This window comes from Marmota monax, unplaced genomic scaffold (genome assembly GCF_021218885.2).
Source record: "Marmota monax isolate L192 unplaced genomic scaffold, Marmota_monax_Labrador192_F-V1.1 WCK01_AAM20220418_F8-fsc00258, whole genome shotgun sequence".
Taxonomy (NCBI): Eukaryota; Metazoa; Chordata; class Mammalia; order Rodentia; family Sciuridae; genus Marmota; species Marmota monax.
Genome location: NW_026692172.1, coordinates 1,145,887 through 1,170,726, shown reverse-complemented (window position 1 = coordinate 1,170,726; position 24,840 = coordinate 1,145,887). Strand labels below are relative to the sequence as shown.

The following is a 24,840-nucleotide window of genomic DNA, read 5'->3' as shown; positions in this document are numbered from 1 at the left end:
AGAAAGCAATCATGAAATTCATATGGAAAAACAAAAGACCCAGAATAGCAAAAACAATGCTAAGCAGGAAGGGTGAATCAGGCGGTATAGCGATACCAGACTTCAAACTATACTACAGAGCAATAGTAACAAAAACAGCATGGTACTGGTACCAAAACAGGCGGGTGGACCAATGGTACAGAATAGAGGACACAGAAACCAATCCACAAAACTACAACTACCTTATATTTGATAAAGGGGCTAAAAGCATGCAATGGAGGAAGGATAGCATCTTCAACAAATGGTGCTGGGAAAACTGGAAATCCATATGCAACAAAATGAAACTGAATCCCTTTCTCTCGCCATGCACAAAAGTAAATTCAAAATGGATCAAGGAGCTTGATATCAAATCAGAGACACGCCGTCTGATAGAAGAAAAAGTTGGCTACGATCTACATACTGTGGGGTCGGGCTCCAAATTCCTCAATAGGACACCCATAGCACAAAAGTTAATAACTAGAATCAACAAATGGGACTTACTCAAACTAAAAAGTTTTTTCTCAGCAAAAGAAACAATAAGAGAGGTAAATAGAGAGCCTACATCCTGGGAACAAATCTTTACTCCTCACACTTCAGATAGAGCCCTAATATCCAGAGTATACAAAGAACTCAAAAAATTAGACAATAAGAGAACAAACAACCCAATCAACAAATGGGCCAAGGACCTGAACAGACACTTCTCAGAGGAGGACATACAATCAATCAACAAGTACATGAAAAAATGCTCACCATCTCTAGCTGTCAGAGAAATGCAAATCAAAACCACCCTAAGATACCATCTCACTCCAGTTAGATTGGCAGCCATTATGAAGTCAAACAACAACAAGTGCTGGCGAGGATGTGGGGAAAAGGGTACACTTGTACATTGCTGGTGGGACTGTAAATTGGTGCAGCCAATTTGGAAAGCAGTATGGAGATTTCTTGGAAAGCTGGGAATGGAGCCACCATTTGACCCAGCTATTCCCCTTCTCGGTCTATTCCCTAAAGACCTAAAAAGAGCATGCTACAGGGACACTGCTACATCTATGTTCATAGCAGCACAATTCACAATAGCAAGACTGTGGAACCAACCTAGATGCCCTTCAATGGATGAATGGATAAAAAAAATGTGGCATTTATACACAATGGAGTATTACTCTGCATTAAAAAATGACAAAATCATAGAATTTACAGGGAAATGGATGGCATTAGAGCAGATTATGCTAAGTGAAGCTAGCCAATCCCTAAAAAACAAATGCCAAATGTCTTCTTTGATATAAGGAGAGTAACTAAGAACAGAGTAGGGTCGAAGAGCAGGAGAAGAAGATTAACATTAAACAGGGATGAGAGGTGGGAGGGAAAGGGAGAGAGAAGGGAAAATGCATGGAAATGGAAGGAGACCCTCAGAGTTATACAAAAGTACATACAAGAGGAAGTGAGGGGAAGGGGAAAAATAATATAAGGGGGACAAACGAATGTCAGTAGAGGGAGCAGAGAGAGAAGAGGGGAGGGGAGGGGAGGGGAGGGGAGGGGAGGGGAGGGGAGGGGGGATAGTAGAGGATAGGAAAGGCAGCAGAATACAACAGACACTAGTATGGCAATATGTAAATCAATGGATGTGTAACTGATGTGATTCTGCAATCTGTATATGGGGTAAAAATGGGAGCTCATAACCCACTTGAATCAAATTGTGAAATATGATATATCAAGAACTATGTAATGTTTTGAACAGCCAACAATAAAAAATTAAAAAAAAAAAAAAAAAAAATAAAATAAAATGCACCTACCAAACAGTTCAATAGAGATTTGTAAAATGAGTAAGTTAAGGTTGTTTGTTAAATGAATCTTAAGGTCTTACTTTTGAACATATTTTTATAATATGAATCTATTTTATGTTTATCTCATAATGTGTGTTTGTATATATATTCAAAGCAAATCCAAATTTGCATTTCCATTTAATCAACATTATAATGTTTCCTTATTAAAATATTCATAAAATAATTTTGATGCCTGTGTGACATTATGTCAGATGAATGTGGTACAGTTACATAATCACCCCTCTGTTATTGGTCATCTACACTGCTTGCAAACTTTGTTGCAAACATTGTTTTTCTAGTTTAATTCACCAAGAGACTCCTATGACTGTTATTACTAAATCAAAGTATGTGAACATTTTTAAACTTCTTAATAACATTTTGTCAAATTGCCTTCCCAAACAGGAGTCATATTTTTCATTGAACTAAAATATTAGCAAGACTAGACTCTCACATATTGTCTATACACAAAACCACTTCCACATGTAATTTGCAGGAAGCTGAATATAGGATAGGTGGGGCACTTGAAATTCCTACTATTAGTCATTCTTTGTTTGCCACACAGTCTCCAAGAACTCTGTTTTAAATGTTCACATAACTTAAGGGGTAAGTCCACGAGGCTCACAGGAGGCATGAACATATTATCATAGATTATTTTGCTAATCTGAAGAGTTTAAATCCGAGCACTGATGAAATGAAACATAGACCAGATAACTTCTGATAAGTACATGTATATGAGAAAGTGTAAGGTATAAATACCCAGATCTTAATGAAATCCTTCAAAGGCAGTGATTATCTTATTCACTATTTTTCAGATTACCTTCATGTAAGACTTAGGAGACATTTTTTATTGGTAGTTTCTTTTTAGGTATAAGACAACTGAGTCTTAGAAAATCCCAGTTAAATGAGCTAAAATGACTTGTTCAAGGTCAAGTAACCCAGTAAGAGAAAGAACCTAGACTTGAAGCCAATCTGTTTGACCCCAAAGTCATGCTTCTACTTTGTTGTGCTGATGCTCTGAGAGAGTGAACAACATAATGTCTGGAGGACAGACTATCAAAACAGCAGAGTCAAGTGAGGCAGCCTCTGGGAAACCAGACTGGGGATTTGAAACAAACTCTAAAGTAGAGAGAAGCCAGTAAGAAAAAAAAAAAAGATAAAACAAAAGCTGTTTTCTTCCCAGACTCTACTTTTCCCTCTCCCTCTTTTTAAATTGGTTTAAAACTTATTATTATTCTGATGTGCTTTTCCTATGGTTTGTATGTGTGTTTTCCATCCCAGTGAGGACTTGGACACCATCCTTTGGTCTGTGGTTGGAAGGAATCTGTGTCCATGGCATCTTTAGATATATGTCAAAACTCCAAGTATAGCCACACTGCGTATCAGGAACTAGTGATTCATTGCTGTGGCTTGCAGATGACATAGAAAGAAGCTCAATAATACTTGTTTAAAGTAAGTTTGATTTTCCAAAGAAAAACATAGGCTAAATTCCTCTCCCTCAAACACTTCATGTGTCTTGAGTATCTAGAAAAAGATTTTTTTAATGGAGTAAAATGAAGTCCTGTATTTCTTGGTGGCCCACTAATTATATTATGGAAGTCTTTATAGTTACATTTCCAGGAAACAGAGCTCTTAGTTTTAATAATTTGTCAGATGTACCAAAAATGCAGTGTTGGCCCATGATTAAATGTCTTGTTGGAATTTTGCATGTCTATAAATAAAACTATCTTACACCTGAACCTGGAAAGAGACTGTCTGTAGAAGCTGTTGGGAAATATTTCTTTGGCAAGCCTAGGTAAGAATGACCATGTATTTTGCAAAACAGAATCTAACACTTTCCATGTGTCAAGCATTTATAGGTTGCAAGTAGCTGTAGATACACTAAAGGTCATGTGTGCATGTGGTACTAGGGATTGAACCCAGGGCCTCGTGCATGGTAGACAAGCACCTACCACTGAGGAATACTCCTAGCCTTCAAGTTCTTAATAGTCAAATCGATGATTGGATTTCATTCTTAATTAATTGGTGATAATCAAATGACACGTATCTACTTTTTAAATTCTTTTGTTGTTGTGGATGGATAGCATGATTTGTTTTTGTTTTTATTATTTTTATGTGGTGCTAAGGATTAAACCCAATACCTCATACCTGCTAGACAAGAGCTCTGCCACTGAACTACAGCCCCAGCCCCTATATCTGCTTTTTGATCATATTTTCAAGGTGCTGTTGATGGAAGCCAGGGCCTTACACATGCTAGACAAGTGCCCTAACACTGAGCTATAGTCCCATCTCTCAAGTGACACACATATGCTTTTTTGTACTGGGGATATAACCCAGGGGCGCATAACCACTGCTGAACTACATCCCCAGCTGCCTTTTATTTTTTTATTTTGAGACAGTTTCTTATCTTGCTAAATTGTTTACGATCTCACTAAGTTGCTAAGGCTTGCCTGGAACTTGCAATGCTCCTGCCTCAGCCTACCAAGTCTCTGAGATTATGGACATGTGCCACCACACCTGGCTAAAAGACATGTTATATGTGCTTCTTGACCTCATTAATTATTTGGTAACAGCCAGTTAAGACAGCCAGACAATTCTAATTGCTCTATTAGCATATCCCTCACAGATTGACAAGTGTTTGGATTTGTTTCTTGAACTTAGTTTCTATTTTAGTTTGCAGAGAAGGAAGGAAGAATTGATTTTGTTAGGTTTATTTATAATTGAATAAAATTTATGTTGAGCTTGGCTTATATTCCTGAGATTACACTAAAATTACACTTAAATTATTGTATACAGTTACTGTTTAAATATAACAATATTAAGATTTTAATGCACTGATTAATTATATTTGTAAGTATTTTACTTAGCTTTTTGACTATATTTTGATAAATGACCTTATTTTTATGTGTTTTAATAAGGACAAAATTACATTGCAAAATTAAATGGTTTGCCTGTTTCTGGATTTTAGGAGCAATATGAAAAAATGGAAATTATGAGCTCATTGAAAGTTTTAAAGAATATACCAGATATGATTGTCTTTAGTGGAAATGTATTTAGTAATTTTCTTAATTTCTTAGGTAATCAATTGTTTTCCATTCTTGTTCATTTTGGTAATTCTTTCAAACAGAAAACCACCCATGTCAATGACATTTTCAAATTTGTCTGCATTATATTTATCATATTATTTTAAAAAATTATCTTATATTAGTTATTATGTGTCCCATTTTCTACTATTTACATAAATTGGTAATTTTAATTTTGGTCATACAATGTCATATGCACAATTACTACCTTTGTATATCAGGTATATTCATAATTTGGTATATAATAAACTTTTAAACATTCCAAAGATATTTCAGAAACTACAATCCCTTTTTATATAATGTCTACTAACTATTACGCTTTATTTTTTTTAATCCACCCCTCATACTTTTCATTCTGAAGCAATTGTTTTCCTTTTAATTACATAACTGAAAACTCATACTTTATAATATTTCCTATCTTTAGGGAAAAATAGTATTCTTATGAAAGAAATTCTGAAAAATTAGATTATAAGGTAGAAAATAATAATTATTCATAATTAGATCCCCTAAAAATAACTTACTCTAACATTTCAGTGTAGTAATTTCAAGTTTTTGTTTTACACCAATGTGTATATAAAGCTGAGGCTATCTGTACCATCATATATGTATTCATAGTAGGCCCCAGGATTTGCTGCCTCATGAATTTAGAATAAGAAATTAGAAAGAGGAATGTGAGGAAATTGAGTATAATCAAGTTATTTAGCCTCTTTCTTGTCTTTTTTCCATCTAGAGAATTGGAGAAATTATAGTACTTACCTCATGGGTTGTTGTGAGAATTAAATTTAACAATCCATGAAAATTCTCTCACATATGTAGATTCCATGGGTGATAACTTTCTATTATATATTTTAATTACACATAGGTATGTTTGTGAAATTATCTATATAACCTTACCTACATAATGAATCAGTAAAAAGTGATGTATACATGTCACCAGGCTTTTGCCTATATTCTTATGTTCAATAACTATTTAGGACCTGCTATTATAAACTATTTAAATATATATTCAAAATTTTTATGATCCACCTTACCTTACCCCACCACTCAAACTCCATCTTCTATGCCTGTAATTTAAGAACCTGTATATTCTAGGTCTCTAATCTTTATAACCTTGTTAATTATGTCCCCTATATACTTCCAGCTAATCTATAATATTCAGAACTAGTCACCTCAGCTTTTGTTCTTCCTGTCCTGGTATGAGAGGGTGTCCAAAAAGAATGCTAGGCCATTTAAAGCAATTTCTCAGGTCACAGAAATCCATCACCCTAACTCCAGAAAATCAGAAAATTTGCTAGTCTATGCCAAAGGTTCCTGGAATTTTGCTACTCTCCTTCTTTCTCCTTAGTACCAAATTTGAAATTTGGCTCCTGTGAAACCAATGGTTTCATACTTTATGCATTCTGTATATCTTGGACAAAGGAACACCCAGATAAATAACATAAACTAATTTTTCTTCATAAAACAAAATTGAAGTTACTTACCACCTCAGAGCTTTAGAGAATAGCAGCATACTTTAAATTGTAATGGTATAGTACATTTTACACTTACTTTAAGTCACAGTGTTAGCTCAAAAATATAAATATGATAACCATACTACTTACAGCCTTAAATGGGGGATGTGATTTAAATTCTATTATAAGCAGTAATCTCTTTTTTTTGTAAATTGTATTCATGGAAATTGCAAAATGATGTAAGGAGAAATTGATTTTCTCACAGAAGCAATTCTATAATAGAGGAGTTAAATGTTTAAACAGAAGTCTGATGGTGGGGCTAGGATATAGCTTAGTGGTAGCAATACATGTCTAGCATGTTCAAAGCTATGGGTTCAATAGCCAGTACCACCCCCAAAATTTTCATGCTTAATATTTTTATAGAAATAACCACACATAATGGTAATCTACTTATTCAATGGCAAACATTATATATTCTTTGCTAGTATTTCATGCTTTCTAAATGTAAACAGCATAACCATGCATAAATTGCAATTAAAGTCATGTACATTATTGTAAGCGTTATTAAATTTCTTCCATTTTAACTAAAACTATCAGCAGATTAGTCTTTCATCAGTGTTAAGAGATTCTGAATGCTTTCTAAGTGAATTATGATAGGTATCTTACAGCAATTTGTGGGCAATGTAGGGTTTAGCATTAAATTTTGAAAAACTAAGGATGTATGTTTGGCTATCCTCATTGTCTCACATCATGTCCCTGTGACAATCATAGGGACAGCTATTAAAATAATTGGCAATTGTAATAGTTTAAGGCAGTCTCTGTGATTTCTTGGTGTGCTATCTGATCAGCTCAAGCACTGTCACCTTTCCCGCTGGCATTTTGCAAGATTTCCTAGCCTTTAAAATACAAGAACCAACTATTGTTTGCTTGGATATGGTTTTGTGGTTTTTCCTCTAATCCCATTATGAATTCATATATCAGAAAAAGCCCAAAGATTTTCCTTCCAACAGTGGCCAAATTGAAAGGCACATCATTTAACTTGCCCACTAATCCACAAATCTTGTGCATGAAGCACTATGCCTCATCAACCACTTGAGAGGAGGGAATATGAAGCCTGTGATGCTTAAATTCTGAGGTTTCTTTTCTCCACAAACATAGCAGGTTGTGTAGTTCCAAGTGGGTTTTTTTCAATGTCATCTCTTCAGAGTGGGACCATGATTCTTATAATGCTGCCATTAAGTCCAAGGACATATGGAAACTCTTTAGACAGTGACTTCAGATGCAGGTTAATAAAGTACATACAGATATATACACATGAAAAAACAGTTTTATTAATTTATAATTACAGAATTCTCTCTCCCCAGAAAACTTGTTCTTTAAAAAACTTCCTCCTTTTAGTTGTCCCTTCTTCTGCTAAAGCAAATCTGTTCAAATGGATATTTTGAGGACTATGACTTGCATTTTCCTCCCTCCACCCAATGTCTATGCTATTTATATTTCAGATGTAAAAGATAAGAATGTCAGATTGAGTTTCATAAATGCCAACTTGAGAAGCTAAGGGATTGCTTGTATTCAAATCCTCCATAATGATGCTAAAACAGTATCTATAAACTTTGGGAAAATTAAGATAAGATTGCCAGAGAGAGGATACATATTTTCTCATATTCATTCACAATATGATAATATTTTGTTTTCTATGCAATTCTGTGAGTCCTGCTTACAGAAAAGCTTCTTAAAAGTCAAACACACATTTGCTCAGAGTAATATATAGTTGTTAAAAAAAGCAGTTAGGCATATTTTTAAAAACTAAATTTTACAGAAAAAAGTCCAATGCTCAGTTTCAAAACTTCCTTTCACTTATTTATAAAGATTATATGACCTGTATTAAGCCTTAAAATATATGTTTTGAAAACTACTGAACTATTTGGGTCTTCTGGACCCCTTGTCATGATTCAATAGATTGTTACAATGACAACATAGCTATCACCAGAGACCTTGCAGCCTGAACTATGACAGGTTAACCCCATAACCCATAGATTTTTGGGGGTAATCAAGGAAAATCATATTGAAATGACCTTAATCTCATGTGTCTTAGCTTAACTATTGCACTTAAGTTTAGTATTACCCTAATGAGTATAATAACATAGAGAGAATAACTTGAGAATACATGATTTATACTCAACAAATTTTGGCTCACTACTTTTAATCAAAGGCAAGTTGCTTAACCTCTCTGAGATGCCATTTATTCATTTGTATTAGAAACTTTCACATTATACCATTTTTGTTAGAGGGGTCAGATGAGATACTATATATCAAAGTGTCTAAGAAATAGGCAGTCCAGAACAAAATAGACATCCAATAAATTTTCAGTGAATGAATGATTTTCTACACCCTTCCTTCAGTAAAAATTTTGTGGTCCTGAAGCATATGCACTGCTTTAACTCCTCACACCTCTTTATGATTTAACACTCAGACTCTCATTTAGAAATAGAATTCTTCTTACAAAAGAGATTGATTTTTAAATTTGAGAAAAAAATTCTTGTATTTGTTGTATCTTATTAGCAATATCTACAGAAAATTTTTAAGCTAAAGTATCCAGTTTCTCTTTTGTTACAAACATTTGTAAAAACGTGATCTAGGTCTCTTAACTGATAAAGTACCTTGAATTTTTAAGTTCAGGAAGACAAATACTGTTTTCCCTTCTTCTACATTTTCAACACTCCCTCTGCTATCACATCCCTGTGACCTCAACTATCATACAAGAAAACACTTTTTTTTCTTGTTTCCATTTAGTTAAAAAAATTATCTGGATGGTAATTCTGACCTTTAGAAAAAAATCCCAAGAACATAACTAAACAGTTATAATTACTTATTTTATTTTTAGCTAATCATTGATGAACCACTCTCCTTGCTCATGAGACGGGAACGGGTCACAGAGCTGCTATGGCGAGACAGTTGGTCACGAAACTCTGAAGCCATGAAATAATAGAGAATTGGGTCCAAAAGGCAGCAGAGACTTGCAAGGCACAGGCAAAAAGGATGGAAATACAGTGTGCTTTTGGCAATGGGACAACTGCTAATGATAGTTTCCTTTACCATAGTATAAAAAATAAAGTTAATGTGATAGGGAGTGAAGCAGATGAAGAAGACTGCAGCACACATGAAAACCATCCTCAATGCTTTTTGCCTCTCGGTGATCCCTTGGAAAGCCATGGGTGGCTGTCTCAAAGATATAGTAGTTTTCCAGGTACAATAGGCAATGATGATCACTGGAATCACAAATCCAGCAAGTTCAGCAATTATAATCATTGCAACCAAAGCCACAGCATTCATTTGCCTGTAACCAAGATCAGCAAAGCAGGATTCTGTGTTGTTGCCTAAGTCTGTGCTTCTCAGGATAGGAAATGGCAAACAGGCAGTCCCCACGATGACCCAGATGACAGCACTGATGCCCACATCATACCTACGCTTCCAGTTTCTGGCCCTGAATGGCTTGAGGAGAAAGAAGCACCTCTGCAGGCTGATGCACGTCAGGAAGAAAATGCTGGCATACATGTTGAGATACTTCAGGTAGAAGCACAACAGACAAAGGGCCCTCTGGAAAGGCCAGTGGCGGTTGATGTAATAGTAAATTCGGAGGGGTAAGGACAGCACATGAGCCAGGTCAGCCACAGAGAGGTTGATCATAAAAATGATGGCTTTATTTTTCTTGCCGATGAAGCGGCACAGGACCCACAAGGCTGCACTATTGGCCAGAAGACCAGGGATGAATATCAGGATATAGGTGGTTGCATAGAGGGAGTACTGAAATGTCAAATTAGTGACATTGCAATTAGTCTCAACATAGTTGGTATGGTTGCTACCCATCTTGAATATTTCAGTATATTCATCAAGGTACGCCATGGATTTATGATCCCTGCCAAAAGCAAAGAAAAAAGAACAGTGATTAATTGTTTAATCAACACCCAGATCTTTCTTATATTTAGAAAGGTACAGAATATTAGAATTACAAAGTAGAAGCTCAAGGAAGATGTACTACTGATCCAAGATCATACAGTCAATCACTTAAGGAATAATGGAACTTTCCTACAACTGCTCAATCAGGTTCTCTAAGTTATGTCTTGCAAGCAAGGGTGTATTTAAATACTCAATCTATTATTCACCCTACAACAAAGAGTATAGCATGCAAGTATATTTCTTTTGCTGCCAAATTTGTTTTGCCCAAGTCCCTGGTTAGAGTGAATACTGCTCAGTCACTCCAAGTCAAGATGGTAGAAATTTAGCCTCATCTTTTGGATACCCTTGCCTCTCCTGTAACATTTTGTTCATTGGGTGCTAGATTTCTACCTTGGCACTCAGCACTTTAAAAAATGACCCTAATTCCTCAAGCAGTATCATGGCTGATTTTCAAAATTGAGGACTATGGATTTGTTATCATTTTATCATAATAACTTATGACAGAGGCTCTCTTAGAGTTTGTCTGTCTCTTTTGGCTTAGGTCCTATTTAAAATTCATATGATTACTGGGCACAGTGGTGCATGCCTGTAATCCCAGCAGCTCCAGAGGCTGATATAGGAGGATCGCAAGTTCAAAGCCAGCCTCAGCAATGTTAAGCAACTCAGTGAGGCCCTGTCTCTAAATAAAATACAAAATAGTGCGGGGATGTGGCTCGGTGGTCGAGTGCCTCTGAGTTTAATCCCTATATATACATAATATATTTCAATATTTGAATTTAGAAACTGAATTTTAAGGCATTTCCATTCAAATCATCTTAGGAAAAAAATTCCCTCTAAGGGGAATCCTGTACTGGTGAGGTATCATCAGGATTTCATGATATCCAGCAATCACCGTTAAGATTGCTCAGGGTACCAGCAAAATAGGCCACCAAAATCATTTTTTTGAAAAAAATTTAACATTGTTTTCATTAATCATTGTAAGGAGAAAACTTTTTGAATTCTTCAATCGTACTTTATACTTTAGTATTTTTTTTTCTTGGTAGTGGAGATTGAACCCAAGGATGATTTACCACTAAGCTACATCCCACACCTTTTTAATTTGTATTTTGAGACAATTTCACTAAATCACTGAAAGTCTTGCTAAATTACTGAGGCTGGTCTCAAGCTTGAAATCTTCCTGCCTCAACTTCTTGACTCTCTGAGGTAGTATGATTTTTATTATGTATTATGTTAGGACATGGAGAAAGATTAGGGTAATCTTCTCAAGGTCCAGTCTGTATTTTGCAGATGACTGGCAGGAGAGCAACAGACTAATTATCTTACTTCAATTATCATGTAAAATTTCAGAATGGGAAAAACCTTTGGAAATCATCATATTCAACCTCCAGATAATACAGGTAAAAGAAGCAATATCCAGAAAAGATGGTTTTATGTCCACACAACCACTAAATGAAAAATCTGTGACTTCAAGTGGGAGAACAAGTTACCTACTCTCCATATACCTCCTTCTTTCCATCTTTGTTTTCCTCCCAAAGACAATTTTCTATTGTTTTGTCTGGATGTGGATATAGATTCTAAATAATTCCAGATATTGATAGAAAATATACCTTATCAAATATGAATTAAATTTTTATTTTCAAAGTTTTGATACTAGATTTATTTTTATTTGTTCTTTTCAGTTATACATGACAATAAAGTTTATTTTGACATTTATACACACATGGAGTATATCTTATTCTAATTAGCATCCCAGTCTTGTGGATATACATGATGGTGAGATCCATGTGGTGTATTTATAAATGTACATAGGGAAGTTATGTCAGATTCATTCCACTGTCCCAAAGACAAATTTTATAAGCATACATTTTGTCATTTTGCAGCAGTGACTACTAGATTCAGATAACTGCTACTATTCAGTTCTAGAATTAGAAGAAATAAATTAGTGAGTTTGTTCTTCAGGTGTGGTGTTTTGATGTTATTGTTTCAAATTTGTTTTTACCAAATCAGAGGGGTGATAGGTTTTAGCTTCTCCACATTAGTGGTAGAATGACTTCTTATGTATTAACAAATCCAGTACATAGACATATGATAGGAGAACAAAAGTCTAAGACATGAATTCACAGAAAAGTGTCAATGTTATGAGCTGCTGTTATTCTAAAAAGTACTTTCACTTCCTCTCCTCTTCCCTTTCACTCCCTCTCCTCTCCTTTTTCACTCACACTATTTGGCCTATCATCTGTGATATGTCTGAAAGAGTCATGTAATCTTCTTGTGTATATATGTATGATTTAGAGTGGGAGGGTGGATAAGTTCTCACATGGGGAAAGTCAGATAATCATCATGTTGTGACCATCAAGAATGCATCCAGGTAAATTTGTCAGGAAAAAGCTATAGGTAAATCTGCCCAAAGGGTCCTCCAGGGATCCCAATTAGAGTCAATCTACCCTACCACCAGAGGTATGGTGGTATATAGGTGTTATATAAAGAATACTGCTCAGCAATATAAGCAAACTATTTACACATGCATCAAGATAGATTAACCTCAATATAGCTCTGGTTAGTGTAAAAAGCCAAAGCCCCATCTTAAAAAGTACATAACAGGATTTCATTTATAAAATACTAAAAATGTTTGCTGTGGTTTGTGCATGTGGAAGAGTTAGGAAAGACTGGTAGTTTTATAGACAAAAAGAATGTTTTTGTTGTATTAGATGCATTCAGTAACTTGATTATGATTTTTATAGCTGTATGTATAAGGTTTAATAGCTCACATTTTATGCTTGACATATTTGCAGTGTATTGCATGTTAATCGTACCTCAATAAAGCTATCAACAACAACAACAAAGAATTCACCAAGTTATCCAAAAAGGAAGATTTCACATGAATTATCTAATTTAATTCCTTCAACTATGCTGAGAGGTAGAACTATTATTACTCTCAGAATGCACATGAGGAAACTGAGGCTCAGAAAGATTTAATAAATTTCACAAAGTAAGAAAAATAGAAAATGGTAAATATAGGATCTAATATCATGCAGGCTTTCTTCAAATCTTTTGCTATTTTCACTACTCTACTTTCTTTTCTCTGAGTTGGAGGGACTACATAGTAGAATGCAGCTAGCTTACCTACCTCTCATTGTAACGTGTGAAAGCATATTATGGTAGAGCATTTCTAATCCCATAGTAAGATAGTATGATCTTGTAACACTAGTTTGGCTATCAGGATAGAACTAAATATTTGTCCCCATACATGTAAATCATCCCTTGCCACTACCCACTTAGAGTTCAGTATTAACATTGATGCTACTATTTATTATATAATCCCTGCAGAGGATATAAGAAAACAAAAGAAGATACAAGTGCATTACAATTTCAAAATTTAGAAACAGCTCACACCCACTCAAATCACACTTCCATTTTTGTACTTAACAAACATGGTTGTTTGTTTTGGCTCCACTAGTGTAGAAAGTTTCACTTACAAAAGGAAGATGTTCTGTTTACACCTCTGTGTTAAATAACAGAGCCCATTTAGGCCAAAACAGCAAGCTAGAGGTCAAGTTCACACCTTCATTTTTATTGTGGTTTCTACGCCTCTGAAATTCACAATTCGTTGTGAGCTTAGAGATTCTCATGGCTTGCTTTTCAAAAGTTCTTCTCCAGACTGAAGAGAAAGTAGAAAGAGTTTCCCCCTGAATCTTCTCAGTGACAAGTAAGTATAAAATCCCCATGCTGGGGAACAGCAGGGGAATTTATTAGGGGTTGGGCAAAAACACAGAATCTGTTAGAGAAGGAACATTTAGCTTTCTGTGAAAAAGTTGTGTCACTGAGATTTAAGAAAGGAGAACAACCTAAGAAGTCACTATCAGGAATATTCAAAGTATGTTTCTTCGGTTTCCTTGCTTTTGTCTCTCTGTCTCTGTCTCTCTCTCCCCTTCTCTGTCTATATCTGCGTGGTTGATGTTGCTTCTGTTGCCAATCTCTCTCCCTTTTAATTTAAACATATCTAGGGTTCCTGTCTCTTACAGAGATGTGAGATTAGTGATTCACTCCTTTATCTGTTCTTTCCTTTTCAGTCAATGCCCTGACTCTCCTCCCAGACACTAAAGCTAAAAATTGGAGAGTCACTTCAACTTCTGTTACTCTAGTACCCCTAATATTCAATCAGAAACTAGATGATTTTACCTCCCCAAATTTCCACAATCTAGCTGTATCTCTTACCACTGTCCTGATACAGGCCACTGTCATTACCCCACTGAACAATTGCAACAGCTGCTGTACTGGACTGTCTACCTTGGAGTCCATTTCCCATAATATGTCTAACACTAGTATTATCATTTAATGAGAACTACCATTTATTTATAGGCTAAATGCATTATATGCATTGTCTCATTTATTCTCATAGGAGTCCTATGATTATATCGATGTCACAAATGAGGAAGTTGAGGCATAGAGGGTTTACATAAGTTGCAATGAACTCACAAATATTGCATGGGGTGGAAAGAGTTCATGTATTATCATTGGACTCCATGGTTGACACTGTACTCTCCTTGCCTCTCTTTTATATTTTACCACACTTGTTGAAATTCTTTTAACATGTATTTCTCTTTAATTAGGAGATTTGCCATCTTTTGAACCCTTCTAACTCTTTCCACATATAACCCAGGTGATCCTTCCTTGTAACACCATACCATTCCTTTGCTTAAAATCATTTTCTGGTTCTCTAATGCTGTTAGCATTTACTCCAAACTTCTCATTGTGACCCAAAGACTTTATAACTTATGGATTCTATGTCTTTAAATATCACTTAATTCCATTATCTTCCTTATTTTCTGTATTTCAACCACACTGAGATGCTTTCAGTTCCTTTAACAAGCCAAGATTTTATCTGACAAAGGTCTCTGCATACATTGTTCCTTCTCTCTGAAATTTTCTCCCTCCAGATCTTTATATTTTTGGTTCTTTCTAATCTCAGTTTGTAGGCCAAATAGACCATTTATAACCAACCCTATGAAAGTAATCCCACATATAATTACATATGCTCATACTCTCTATTTTGGCCCTTTGTAACATCACTATTTGTAATTTAACTGTTTGTTTACTTCTTTATTTGGCTATTTGAAGTACTGTGCTCTTAACTTCACTAGCACCATAAAAAAAAATCTGTTTTGTTCATCATCATACATCCAGGACCCAACCTGCTACCTACTAAGCACTCAAAGATTACTTGTATAATAGTACTAAACTGAATATACAATAGTTCAAAGCTCCTACTTAGAAGCATTAAGCAAAAATGAGAGTCATATTACAACTGATATGTTTTGCTGTTTGCTGTTTCCCCAAAGTGTTGTCTTCCAATTTTGTCTATTAGCATCAATATTCTCTATACTTACCCTTTCTTACTCAGAAAATCCATGCCTATAGAGTCCTGAAATAAGAGCAAAAGAATAAATTTTAAAATTACAGGTGATCAGATATACTGGTTACCTGTTTTTATAAGTAAAAACCAGCACAACTCAAGATCTTAGAGTATCATCAATGCTGTTATTTGGACTTCAGAAAGAGAGTAGTACTTGTGATCTGCTTTCAAGGGCTACTCAAACTTTTGTTTTTGCTAGTTGCCATTCTGTTATGGGCATACCTACCTCATCTCATCAGCAAATCATTTCTTATCTGTGTATGGGATCTGGAATGGAAGTGAAGAGTTACATCTACAGTCTCCAAAGTACTCTACATTTGGAAAGTCAATATAAAAGAGAAATAACTCACAAAATATTTTATTCCATGGATTTTTGAGTACTTGGCTATGTCAAAGCCCATCACTCAATCAGCATATATTCAATAGGTTCCATCCTAGGAACCCTGTGCTAGGTTCTATAGAAAATACAGGATCGTCTGCCATGGTCTCTCTCCCTAAGAATTAAAGTTAATGTTACAGGTGGTTAATAACTTTTATGTTAGCACAGCATAATCCCTGTAAGTTAAGTAGGAGAGATAATGGTGATAACCCTACCTAGTTTTAGCTGATAAAGAGATGTATCTAGAAAGAGTCAGTACTTTGCTCAAGGTCACAGGGTTAAACTATGGTAGAGTTAGAAACAGAAGAAAGATTTTTAGGCCTCTTACTCAATGCATTTCTCACCATATCAGATTGTTTCTATCAAATTCTTTGAGATACAGCATCTTAAGTGAGATAGGATGGCAATTGTACCAAGCCATCTTCATTCTTTTATTGGTACCTGTAAGAACAGAATTGGAGAGCAAAGCAGAAATTATAGTTGGGAAAGAAAGAAAGTTAATCTTAATTTTCCTGATTTATCCACCGCCCTATTTAAATTCTAACATTCCTTCAAAGCTGGCATCAAGCCCCAATTCTACAAGAAAGGCTCCCATAAGTATGCCAATCTATGCTGATTGTATCCACATCCCTTATCTGGGACTTGACAATTTGTGATTTCATCAGCAAACAGGTATTCTGCTATATGTTTATCTTATATGCTAATTGCTGAGGTTACTGGGGGTGGGGTGGTAAATTACATAGAAGAATAATACGTGGCCATTACCCTTCAGAAGTTTACAGTCACATGGATGGACACAAGAGTAATTAACCATAATAGTTTCAAAAACACGTCATGAAAGAGGAAACAAAGATGTTTCTGTGGAAAGAGAAATAAAGCCTACATAGAAGAGGAAGTTTTAAAGTACAACTTGAAGGATAATTGAGTTTTCAATGATCAAGTATGGGAATAGGCAGGACATAGATAAAAGAATGAGCAAGGGATTCCAGGATAAATTAATACCATCCAAAGACTCCAAAGTATAAAATGAATAACATAACAAAATGGAACAATAGGCATTCTATCTCAGCTGGCCAATAGTATGAAATGTGGAACATATAGGACAGGACATGAGAGTGGGGAAAGGGAGTGGAAGAGAGAAGATTATACAAAGGTAGATAAGACAAGAGCATGGAAAATTTTGAATGCATTTAATGGTTTAAATTCTAAGAAATGTGATACAACTATATTTGAATTTTTGAATGACTTCACTGGCAATATTGTAGAAGATGGATTAGAAGAATGGGACACAAGGAGTCCATATCATTTGGGAGTATTTTAGTTGATCAACAGTCTAAGTTTGCCTGGGATTGAGGGTTCCCTGGGATATAGAATTTTCAGTGCTAAAGCATGACAGTTCAAGGCAACAGCATAGTTGGTCATCCTGCTGCTGGATGATAAAGAATATCGTCTGGGGTGGGGGTTGTGGCTCAGAGGTAGAGCGCTTGCCTACCATGTGTGAGGCACTGGGTTCGATCCTCAGCACCACATAAAAATAAAATAAAGATATTGTGTTTGCCTATAACTAAAAAATAAATATTTTTTTTAAAAAAGAATATCATCTAAATTCAAAAAATTAGAATTTAAAGTAAAATTCAGATATGGAATTGGCCAGTTTCCAAGATTGTTTGAGGAGCCAATAATAATTTCATTTATAAAACTTTTGAAAGGTTATAGAAATATATCACAATTTCAAACTTCTTCAAAGCAGTTTTAAATGTAGCAACTAACAGCATTCACTTGCCCTGAAAACCTGAAAAAAATCACCTCTTCTTTAGTCCAGTGCTTTCTAAATTTGTATTCTCTGATAAGTTTCATTAATTCCTGATTTTTAAAATGTTTTTCTCTAACAGACTCACTCAGAATCACCAAATTCCACTGGAAATTTGCACTATTCACTTCCAGAGATTAATATCTAAATCTCTCCATTTCTTTTAGTGTCACCTAGCATCCTTCATCATCTTACTTACTTCCGTGTCCAGATTAAATAGTTTGTCAAATCAACTATTCTCACCCAATAATTCATATATTCCTGTTCTGCTTTCTTCTGCTTCACCAACCTTGCAAAGTCCTAATCTAAGAGGAAGTCCACAATCCATTTTCTATTGTACTATCTAAATGGATGAATGATTCTGTTTAAAAAAACAGGGTCTATTTTGAATGACACAACTATAAATTAATGATCTCCAGCCTAAGATTTTTGTTCCAGCTTTATTCTCATGCACCTAATTAGTATCTTCTTCTATTAGCATGGCAGCTATCCAGCACCTTAACAACTCTACTAAAGCTTCCTCCTCTCTCAAGCTCTCCCATCCCCCACCTTTCTTAGCAGATGGCTTTATCCCTTACCTCACAGAGAATTATTGAGGTTACTGAGTGAGAAGTAACTCAGTTTCATCTACTGTCCCCTCCCAACACAAATCTTATCTAAAGCTGCACTCTTTGTACATCCCAAGCTGTTCTTTCTGTCTGAAGATGAATTAGCATACTCCTCTCATATCTCTCTTGATCTTATTCATTAGTTATTCCCTTTCACTCCCAGACTTCCATGCCCTCCTCCACCTCAGCTAATTCTTTGTCATGAAGTTTCTCTAACCCACCAAATAATGATTCTTTATTCTATGCACCTTATCCTTCTTTTTCATCTTCCTTTTCTATTTAAAAATATTCCTCACAATAGTTGTTCACACCAATTATTTTCTTTTCCTCACATTATGTCCATTGTTCAATGCATTTCCAAGTGCTATACATATCTCCACAACTCAGTCCAGTCCTGAGTTCTGTGATTCTGAGCTACCCAGACAGAAATGAGAGCCGAATTCCCAGTGGCTCCAATACCAGTCTTACAGAAGTAAGGCTTCTTGGTGCCTCCACTTTATAGTGCTCTCTACAGGATACAAGCCTCCTACCCCCCAAAATCAGGATAATGAAGAAGTGATGCTTTTTTTTCTCTTGAAAGAGGGGTCTGCAGCTGGGTATGATGGTGCACATCAGTAATCCCAGTGGCTTGGGAGGCTGAGGCAGGAGGATCACAAGTTCAAATCCAGCCTCATCATCTTAGTGAGGTCCTAAGCAACTCAGTGAGCCTCTGTCTCTAAATAAAATACAAAAAATCTGGGGAAGTGGCTCAGTGATTAAGCACCCCTGCGTTCAATTTCTGGTACAAAAAAAAAAAGGTGGGGAGGGGGAGAAAGAGTTATGCTGTGCTGTGTTGGCAGATGTTAAATACCTAAGGGGAATAACCAGCACAGGGGTGTAATCTAATAAGCAAAGCAGGAAACCAGCAACCATCTCCGAGTTACTGTTAAAGTATGGCTTTAATGATATACCTGATAATGAAAATTGGTATAAAGTTATGATTAACACTCAGTTAAGCTCCTTTTTTTTGCCTCGATCCCATATCAGAGATCAGTATTTTACTCCTATCTCAAGATCCCATCCCATCCCTTGTACTAGGCAGCCCTACTCTAATTTCCCTTTTCTTCAAATTTCCACTAAATTTATAGTTTGCACTAGGAGAATGCAATCTCTCTGAGATTCTGACCCTTAGACATTTATATAATTCACTTTACTTAGTAGAGGGCTAAGCATGCAGTAGTGGCTCAGTTCATATGCATTAAATTATAAAGGTAAGAATATGGAGAATGGGCACATATTTGCAGAGCCTTAGGTAATTTTATTAGCTATGTCTCTCCCATGAGTTACTCTCCTAAAAAACTTCCATAACCTTTCTCCTTCTACTACTGAGGAAAATGTGGTAAATGCAAGTATAATAAGGTTTGATTCTAACAAATCTTGATACCTAAAAGCTTCAAATTCTACAATCCCAAGCTTTCCTTTTCCAATAGGAATCCAATATGATTAAGTGGGAATTTAACCATTGAGCACTTTATTTTGTAGAAATACCTAATTTTATCTCAGAACACAAGGGTGCATCAGCTCTTCAAATATTATTCATTGGACCTGAGTCCAATGTCTTCGTAGGTACCAATAACATCTCCAAAAACCCAGTTGCCTTTCTCAACCAACTAGCTCAATGCTAGTTTCAAAAAGATATAGCTAAACTGAGCTTATGTTATTATGACATCAAAATTTATACTAAAATCCTAAGACACTGTGTTTCATTTGTGTACAATGAATTGAAGAGCATTCTGCTGTCATGTATAACTGATTAGAACAAATACATTAAAAAATTAAAAAGAAATGCTAGGTACATGTATGATTGCATGAGTGGTGGGGCCCTACTTTGTGTACAACCAGAAAAGTGATAAATTGTGCCCCACTTGTGTATGATGAATCAAAGAGCATTCTGCTTTTCTGTATAACTGATTACAATAAATTTATTTTTTTTAAATCCTAAGACCCTGTGAAATAGTAAATCCAAGAATTTTGCACATTTATCTAGGTCCTAATTTTTATGCAAATTCTAAATTTTATAACAACTCAGTTAATTATTATGATGCCCTCTTACAGATCAGAAAATGGAGTCTTAGCAGGACTAAGTGAATTTCCCAAAGAGTTATCATTTAAGTAGTAATGAAGCTCTTCATAATTAGAGAAAGCTCAAACTCTCCTTGTCAAAACAACTCATTGCAAGGAGAAAAAATATTTTAAAGTGACATTTTTGTTCATAAGACTGTTTCTAAAAGATGGAGAACCTATTGTTCTGGGCTCTTTCTATCACTTTTATGTATATGTGCTATGTTTATATGGTAAATTACTGCCCACCAGGTGTCAGGGTAGGATTATATCAAAAACAATATATTTATGTAGTTTTACCTTTGAACTCAAATCATAATAGATCAATGAAGTAGTGGTACAATTTCTTTATAACAAGAATGAACTGAATTAGATAACACTTGTGGAATCTGGAAAACTCAAAAGCAGTAGAATATGTTAAAAAGTACTAAATTTGGAACTAAAAGACTTAGATTCTTGTAACTATTCAAATTCACTTTGTGTTGCTTTGATAAATTGCTTCCCTTCTGTGGACTTCATTTTCCTTATTATTAAAATGAGGCAATGTGATTTTTAACTCCCTTGCAGTTCTAACTTAGGCATTGCTTCCCTCAATTCCTACCAAGAGCACTGTCACTGCCATTCCTAATATAGCCAATAACACCTCAGCTGACATTTATACTTAATAATGCATTATAAGTGTGTGTCTACTGATTTATACTTAATGTATTATAAGTACATCTACATACAATTGACATTTATCTTCGTTGAAAAGATCTATTATGAATAAACAGATCAGGGAATATCATATCTAACTTATGGATGAGGAAACTGAGGCTCAAAGAAGCGATTTTTTTTTTCATTTGCCTGAAGCTGTTAAATTATCAAGTGGCAAAGTCAGGCGGATAGAATTCAGGTTCTAGAAACATCTAAAAAAAATTCAGGTGCCTTTCCCAACCAACTTTCCTTACTCCCAACTCTACAAGTCTTCACCCTCCTCAATCCCCCTCTTCTTTCCACCTATTATCATTAAGTAAGTAGCACCACTAAGTAACCAAGTTCTCAAATTTACTTCTATTTTCATTGGTATTAGGGCCAATCTCTGTGTTTATCATTTTTAAGGAAGAGAAATTAAATAGAGAAAGAAGTTGTTAATGGGGAACAACCTTTACAGGCCATTTGGGAACTTAACATATATATTTTTAAACTTATCCCGCATGAATTACCTAAGCTAGTTTGATCCTCATAACCCTGGTGTTTTTCACTCAGTCACAGCCAGAGCCAAAGAGGAGCATCTAAAATTGGAAACTGTAATTTCCTGAATTAATACATATCGACTCCAAATAACCCTTCTTGACGTCAGAAGCACAGAGATTTGGATATATTCTGCAAGTCTATACATTTTTTTTCTGTCAATTAGAGGAAGTAAAAATTATATTTATCCTTAAAATGAATTAAAGCAATTAGATCATTTAAAAACATCTCAAATTTTGAATTTGACCTTCCATACATGGATCTATTCAATTTTTAATAATTTATAAGGAGGCCTAATTAGATATCATGTTTTCAATCGGGGCAGCATTTTAGAAGAGGAAAGAATTATGCATTTTGGGCAGACTTCGGATTATATCATGACTTATTTATTGGCTATCTAGTTTGAAATAATTCAATTCATATCTTTGGACATCAGTTTTCCCATATGTAAAAGTAAGATTTTAGTTTCTGATACATAGATCATTGTGTAGATGGAAAATATATGTGAATGTACTAATTTTCATTTCTGGTACACAGTAAGCAGCAAATAAATATAAGTTCATTTCCTCTTTACTTGTATACAGAGTTATTGTGGAAATCAGATTTCAGAACCCTTTGCTTTGTTTATTGTTTATATCCTATCATATATTCTTTTAAGAAAGAAAATTATGTAAGAAAAAATATACTTATCTGTGATCCAAAAGTTAAATTTCTTTTGATAATCTTTTTTGAAAGAAAATAGTGGGCATTGGTAAAGATTACTGACTTGTCATGAAAATCTGAAATACATGTTCAGAAGACTTTCTCTAATTAGATTTCCCTACTATATTCCCATTATTTACCAGTCCATGATATATAACTTTTATCAGGTACTGAACACCTAGACTCCAATTATTGTAAACTAGGACCATCTATTTTAACCCTTTTCCCATTATTATAGGTGAAATTATTGAGATACATACAAAAGAAGCAATTTGCTCACAGCCACAAAATGAATCACTGGCAGAACTTGAACTATAATCCAGACTTCTTCACTTCTTATGTATCGATCTGTCTACTTCATCACTTTACCAGTGAAGCATGTGAATAAATAATAGGTGAAAACTTCCCTACAAAATATCCTCATCTGAAGTATAAGAATCTTTTTGGCCAAAAGTTTTCTTTTTAATATAGACCCCCTGACAGACATTTCCCTGATTGGTGGAACTCTTAGAAAGTGTGGGTTCATAACAAATATCTTTGTCCTTTTTGTTAAATATAATAGAGGGCTATAGACTGTCCTGCCTCATAGGACTCCAACTCACCTCAAATACAGCTAATCAACAATCACCACCCAAACCACCCATAATTGTGTTCATTCATTTGGAGTATTATGCTCCACTATTGCTAGGATTTAACTCAACAGCTTTCCCATTTGGACTCAAAAAGAAATGCATTTGACCAAAGAAGGATCTGTGTTCAATAGAAACCACTAAAAAAAACATAACTGTCCTACATGAATGACCTGATTATGAGTATAACTGAAGTCACTAGCCACCTCAATATTCCTGTGTATAACTTACTTTAGCTGTGAATAATTTTAACATATTTTAATTGCCCAGAGGAACTCCAAAATTAATAAAAATGGCAAAGCCTCCCCACTGCACTTGAAGAAGCAAAATAAAAATATCCTTGGATCCTTGGATCTGAGACTATCCCGCACAAAAATTACAACAAAGCTTGTTATCCCTGTATAGACCAATCCTGGTGCAAACTGAATTTTCACAGTCTACTCTCAGGGACTACCCAACTGGAAATTTTCTTTTGACCTGGTCATTTTGTCTCAGAACTGGAGAAATGTTAGCACTCAATAATAATAATAACTGAAAAGATAAATGCCTCAATTTGGGGCTTTGCTATTCAGTACAGATAAAATTGGGTAAAAAAGTGCCTTCCAAAGGATCAAGGTGAACAGATTATGCATGATATATTTTCTCTTTTTCTAATCTAAAAATCATTAGGGTCATAAATTCATTTACAGTATTCTCTGGAAGATGCAGCCTACTGTAGGGGAAAAGGAACATGAGTTAGAACACATGGATCTTATTTCTAATTCTGTTACTAACTTGCAGGGTGATTCTGTCTTCACCTCACTGGTTCTCAGTTTCCTCATCTGTACTGCAAGTGATTTTCATCTCAAAGATCATTTTAGTTCCAAAATCAATAATATTACTTTCTTTCATATCTCCTGAAGGAAATGATTATTTGTCTTAGTATGTCTGCAAGCTAAATTTACCAAATCAAAAAGTTTGTTTAAAAATCTTCCTTCATTATACAACTAGATAAACTAAACACAGCAGTAATCCAAATCCTATTTTATTGGTTAAGTATATCAAATTGTCCCAATGAGTAGAACTCAAAACAACTCTTTGCTTACCATTTTTTCCTATAATTCTTGGTCCCAATTTACAAAGACGTTTCTCACCCGAGCCCCTTCCACCACAACACTTAGCAAAGGCTGAGCTGCACCACAGACTCTATGCTCCTGGTGTAATGGTGGGGACTAATGGCATTAACCCTAACTTGGAATTCTGGTCAGACACAAAGGCAATCACCTTTGCTCCTGCTGTAAGAATTCTGACATGAGAAACCAGGGGTCATTTCAATTCAGACACTGTTCCTACATTTGCCTGTTCTGATCTTTATGCTCCCACCAGTCCTTTCACATGGAACCACTAATACCCCAGGTCCTAGACTATAACTTACCTGGAGTTCAGGCCGGACAAGCACTCTTGTTTCTTTGCAAGGAGCTAGGAGTAAAAAAGTCTAATTCTGAGTGGCACACACATATCCTGTTGATAACTGAAAAGAAATGCTTCTTTAAAGAGGAAGTTGAGTACATTTGGGCCTCACCACAGAAACCTTATTTGCACAGACTAAAGGTAAGTCCCTTGAGCAATGATGCTGGTCTAGTTTTATTTCTCTTTTATTTCAT

At 35.2% G+C, this 24,840-nt stretch overlaps 1 protein-coding gene across 7 annotated transcripts; it reads right to left on the bottom strand.

The window, feature by feature from the left end:
- Positions 1 to 7,675: 7,675 nt before the first annotated feature.
- LOC124077335 (putative P2Y purinoceptor 10) lies at positions 7,676 to 24,741 on the bottom strand. Of its 7 annotated transcripts, XM_046421644.2 has the most exons (6): positions 24,612 to 24,734; positions 16,460 to 16,556; positions 16,087 to 16,230; positions 15,963 to 16,003; positions 15,711 to 15,745; positions 7,676 to 10,282 (listed from the first exon to the last, which is right to left on the bottom strand). In XM_046421644.2, the coding sequence occupies exons 5-6, from the start codon at positions 15,731 to 15,733 to the stop codon at positions 9,247 to 9,249; spliced, it is 1,059 nt and encodes a 352-aa protein (XP_046277600.1). In that variant the 5' UTR covers positions 15,734 to 15,745; positions 15,963 to 16,003; positions 16,087 to 16,230; positions 16,460 to 16,556; positions 24,612 to 24,734; the 3' UTR covers positions 7,676 to 9,246. The 7 variants fall into 7 exon arrangements, with proteins under 7 accessions (XP_046277600.1, XP_046277592.1, XP_046277608.1 ...); XM_046421636.2 differs by having other exon boundaries at positions 15,963 to 16,230; XM_046421652.2 differs by lacking the exon at positions 16,087 to 16,230.
- Positions 24,742 to 24,840: the final 99 nt, after the last annotated feature.

What these genes read in the sequence shown, in the direction of transcription:
- LOC124077335 (XM_046421617.2), bottom strand. An exon ending in GATTTTCTGAGTAAGAAAGG is followed by an intron (nt 10,283 to 15,710) that starts GTAAGTATAGAG and finishes TGCTTTTGGCAG; the next exon opens with GGATCATAAATCCATGGCGT.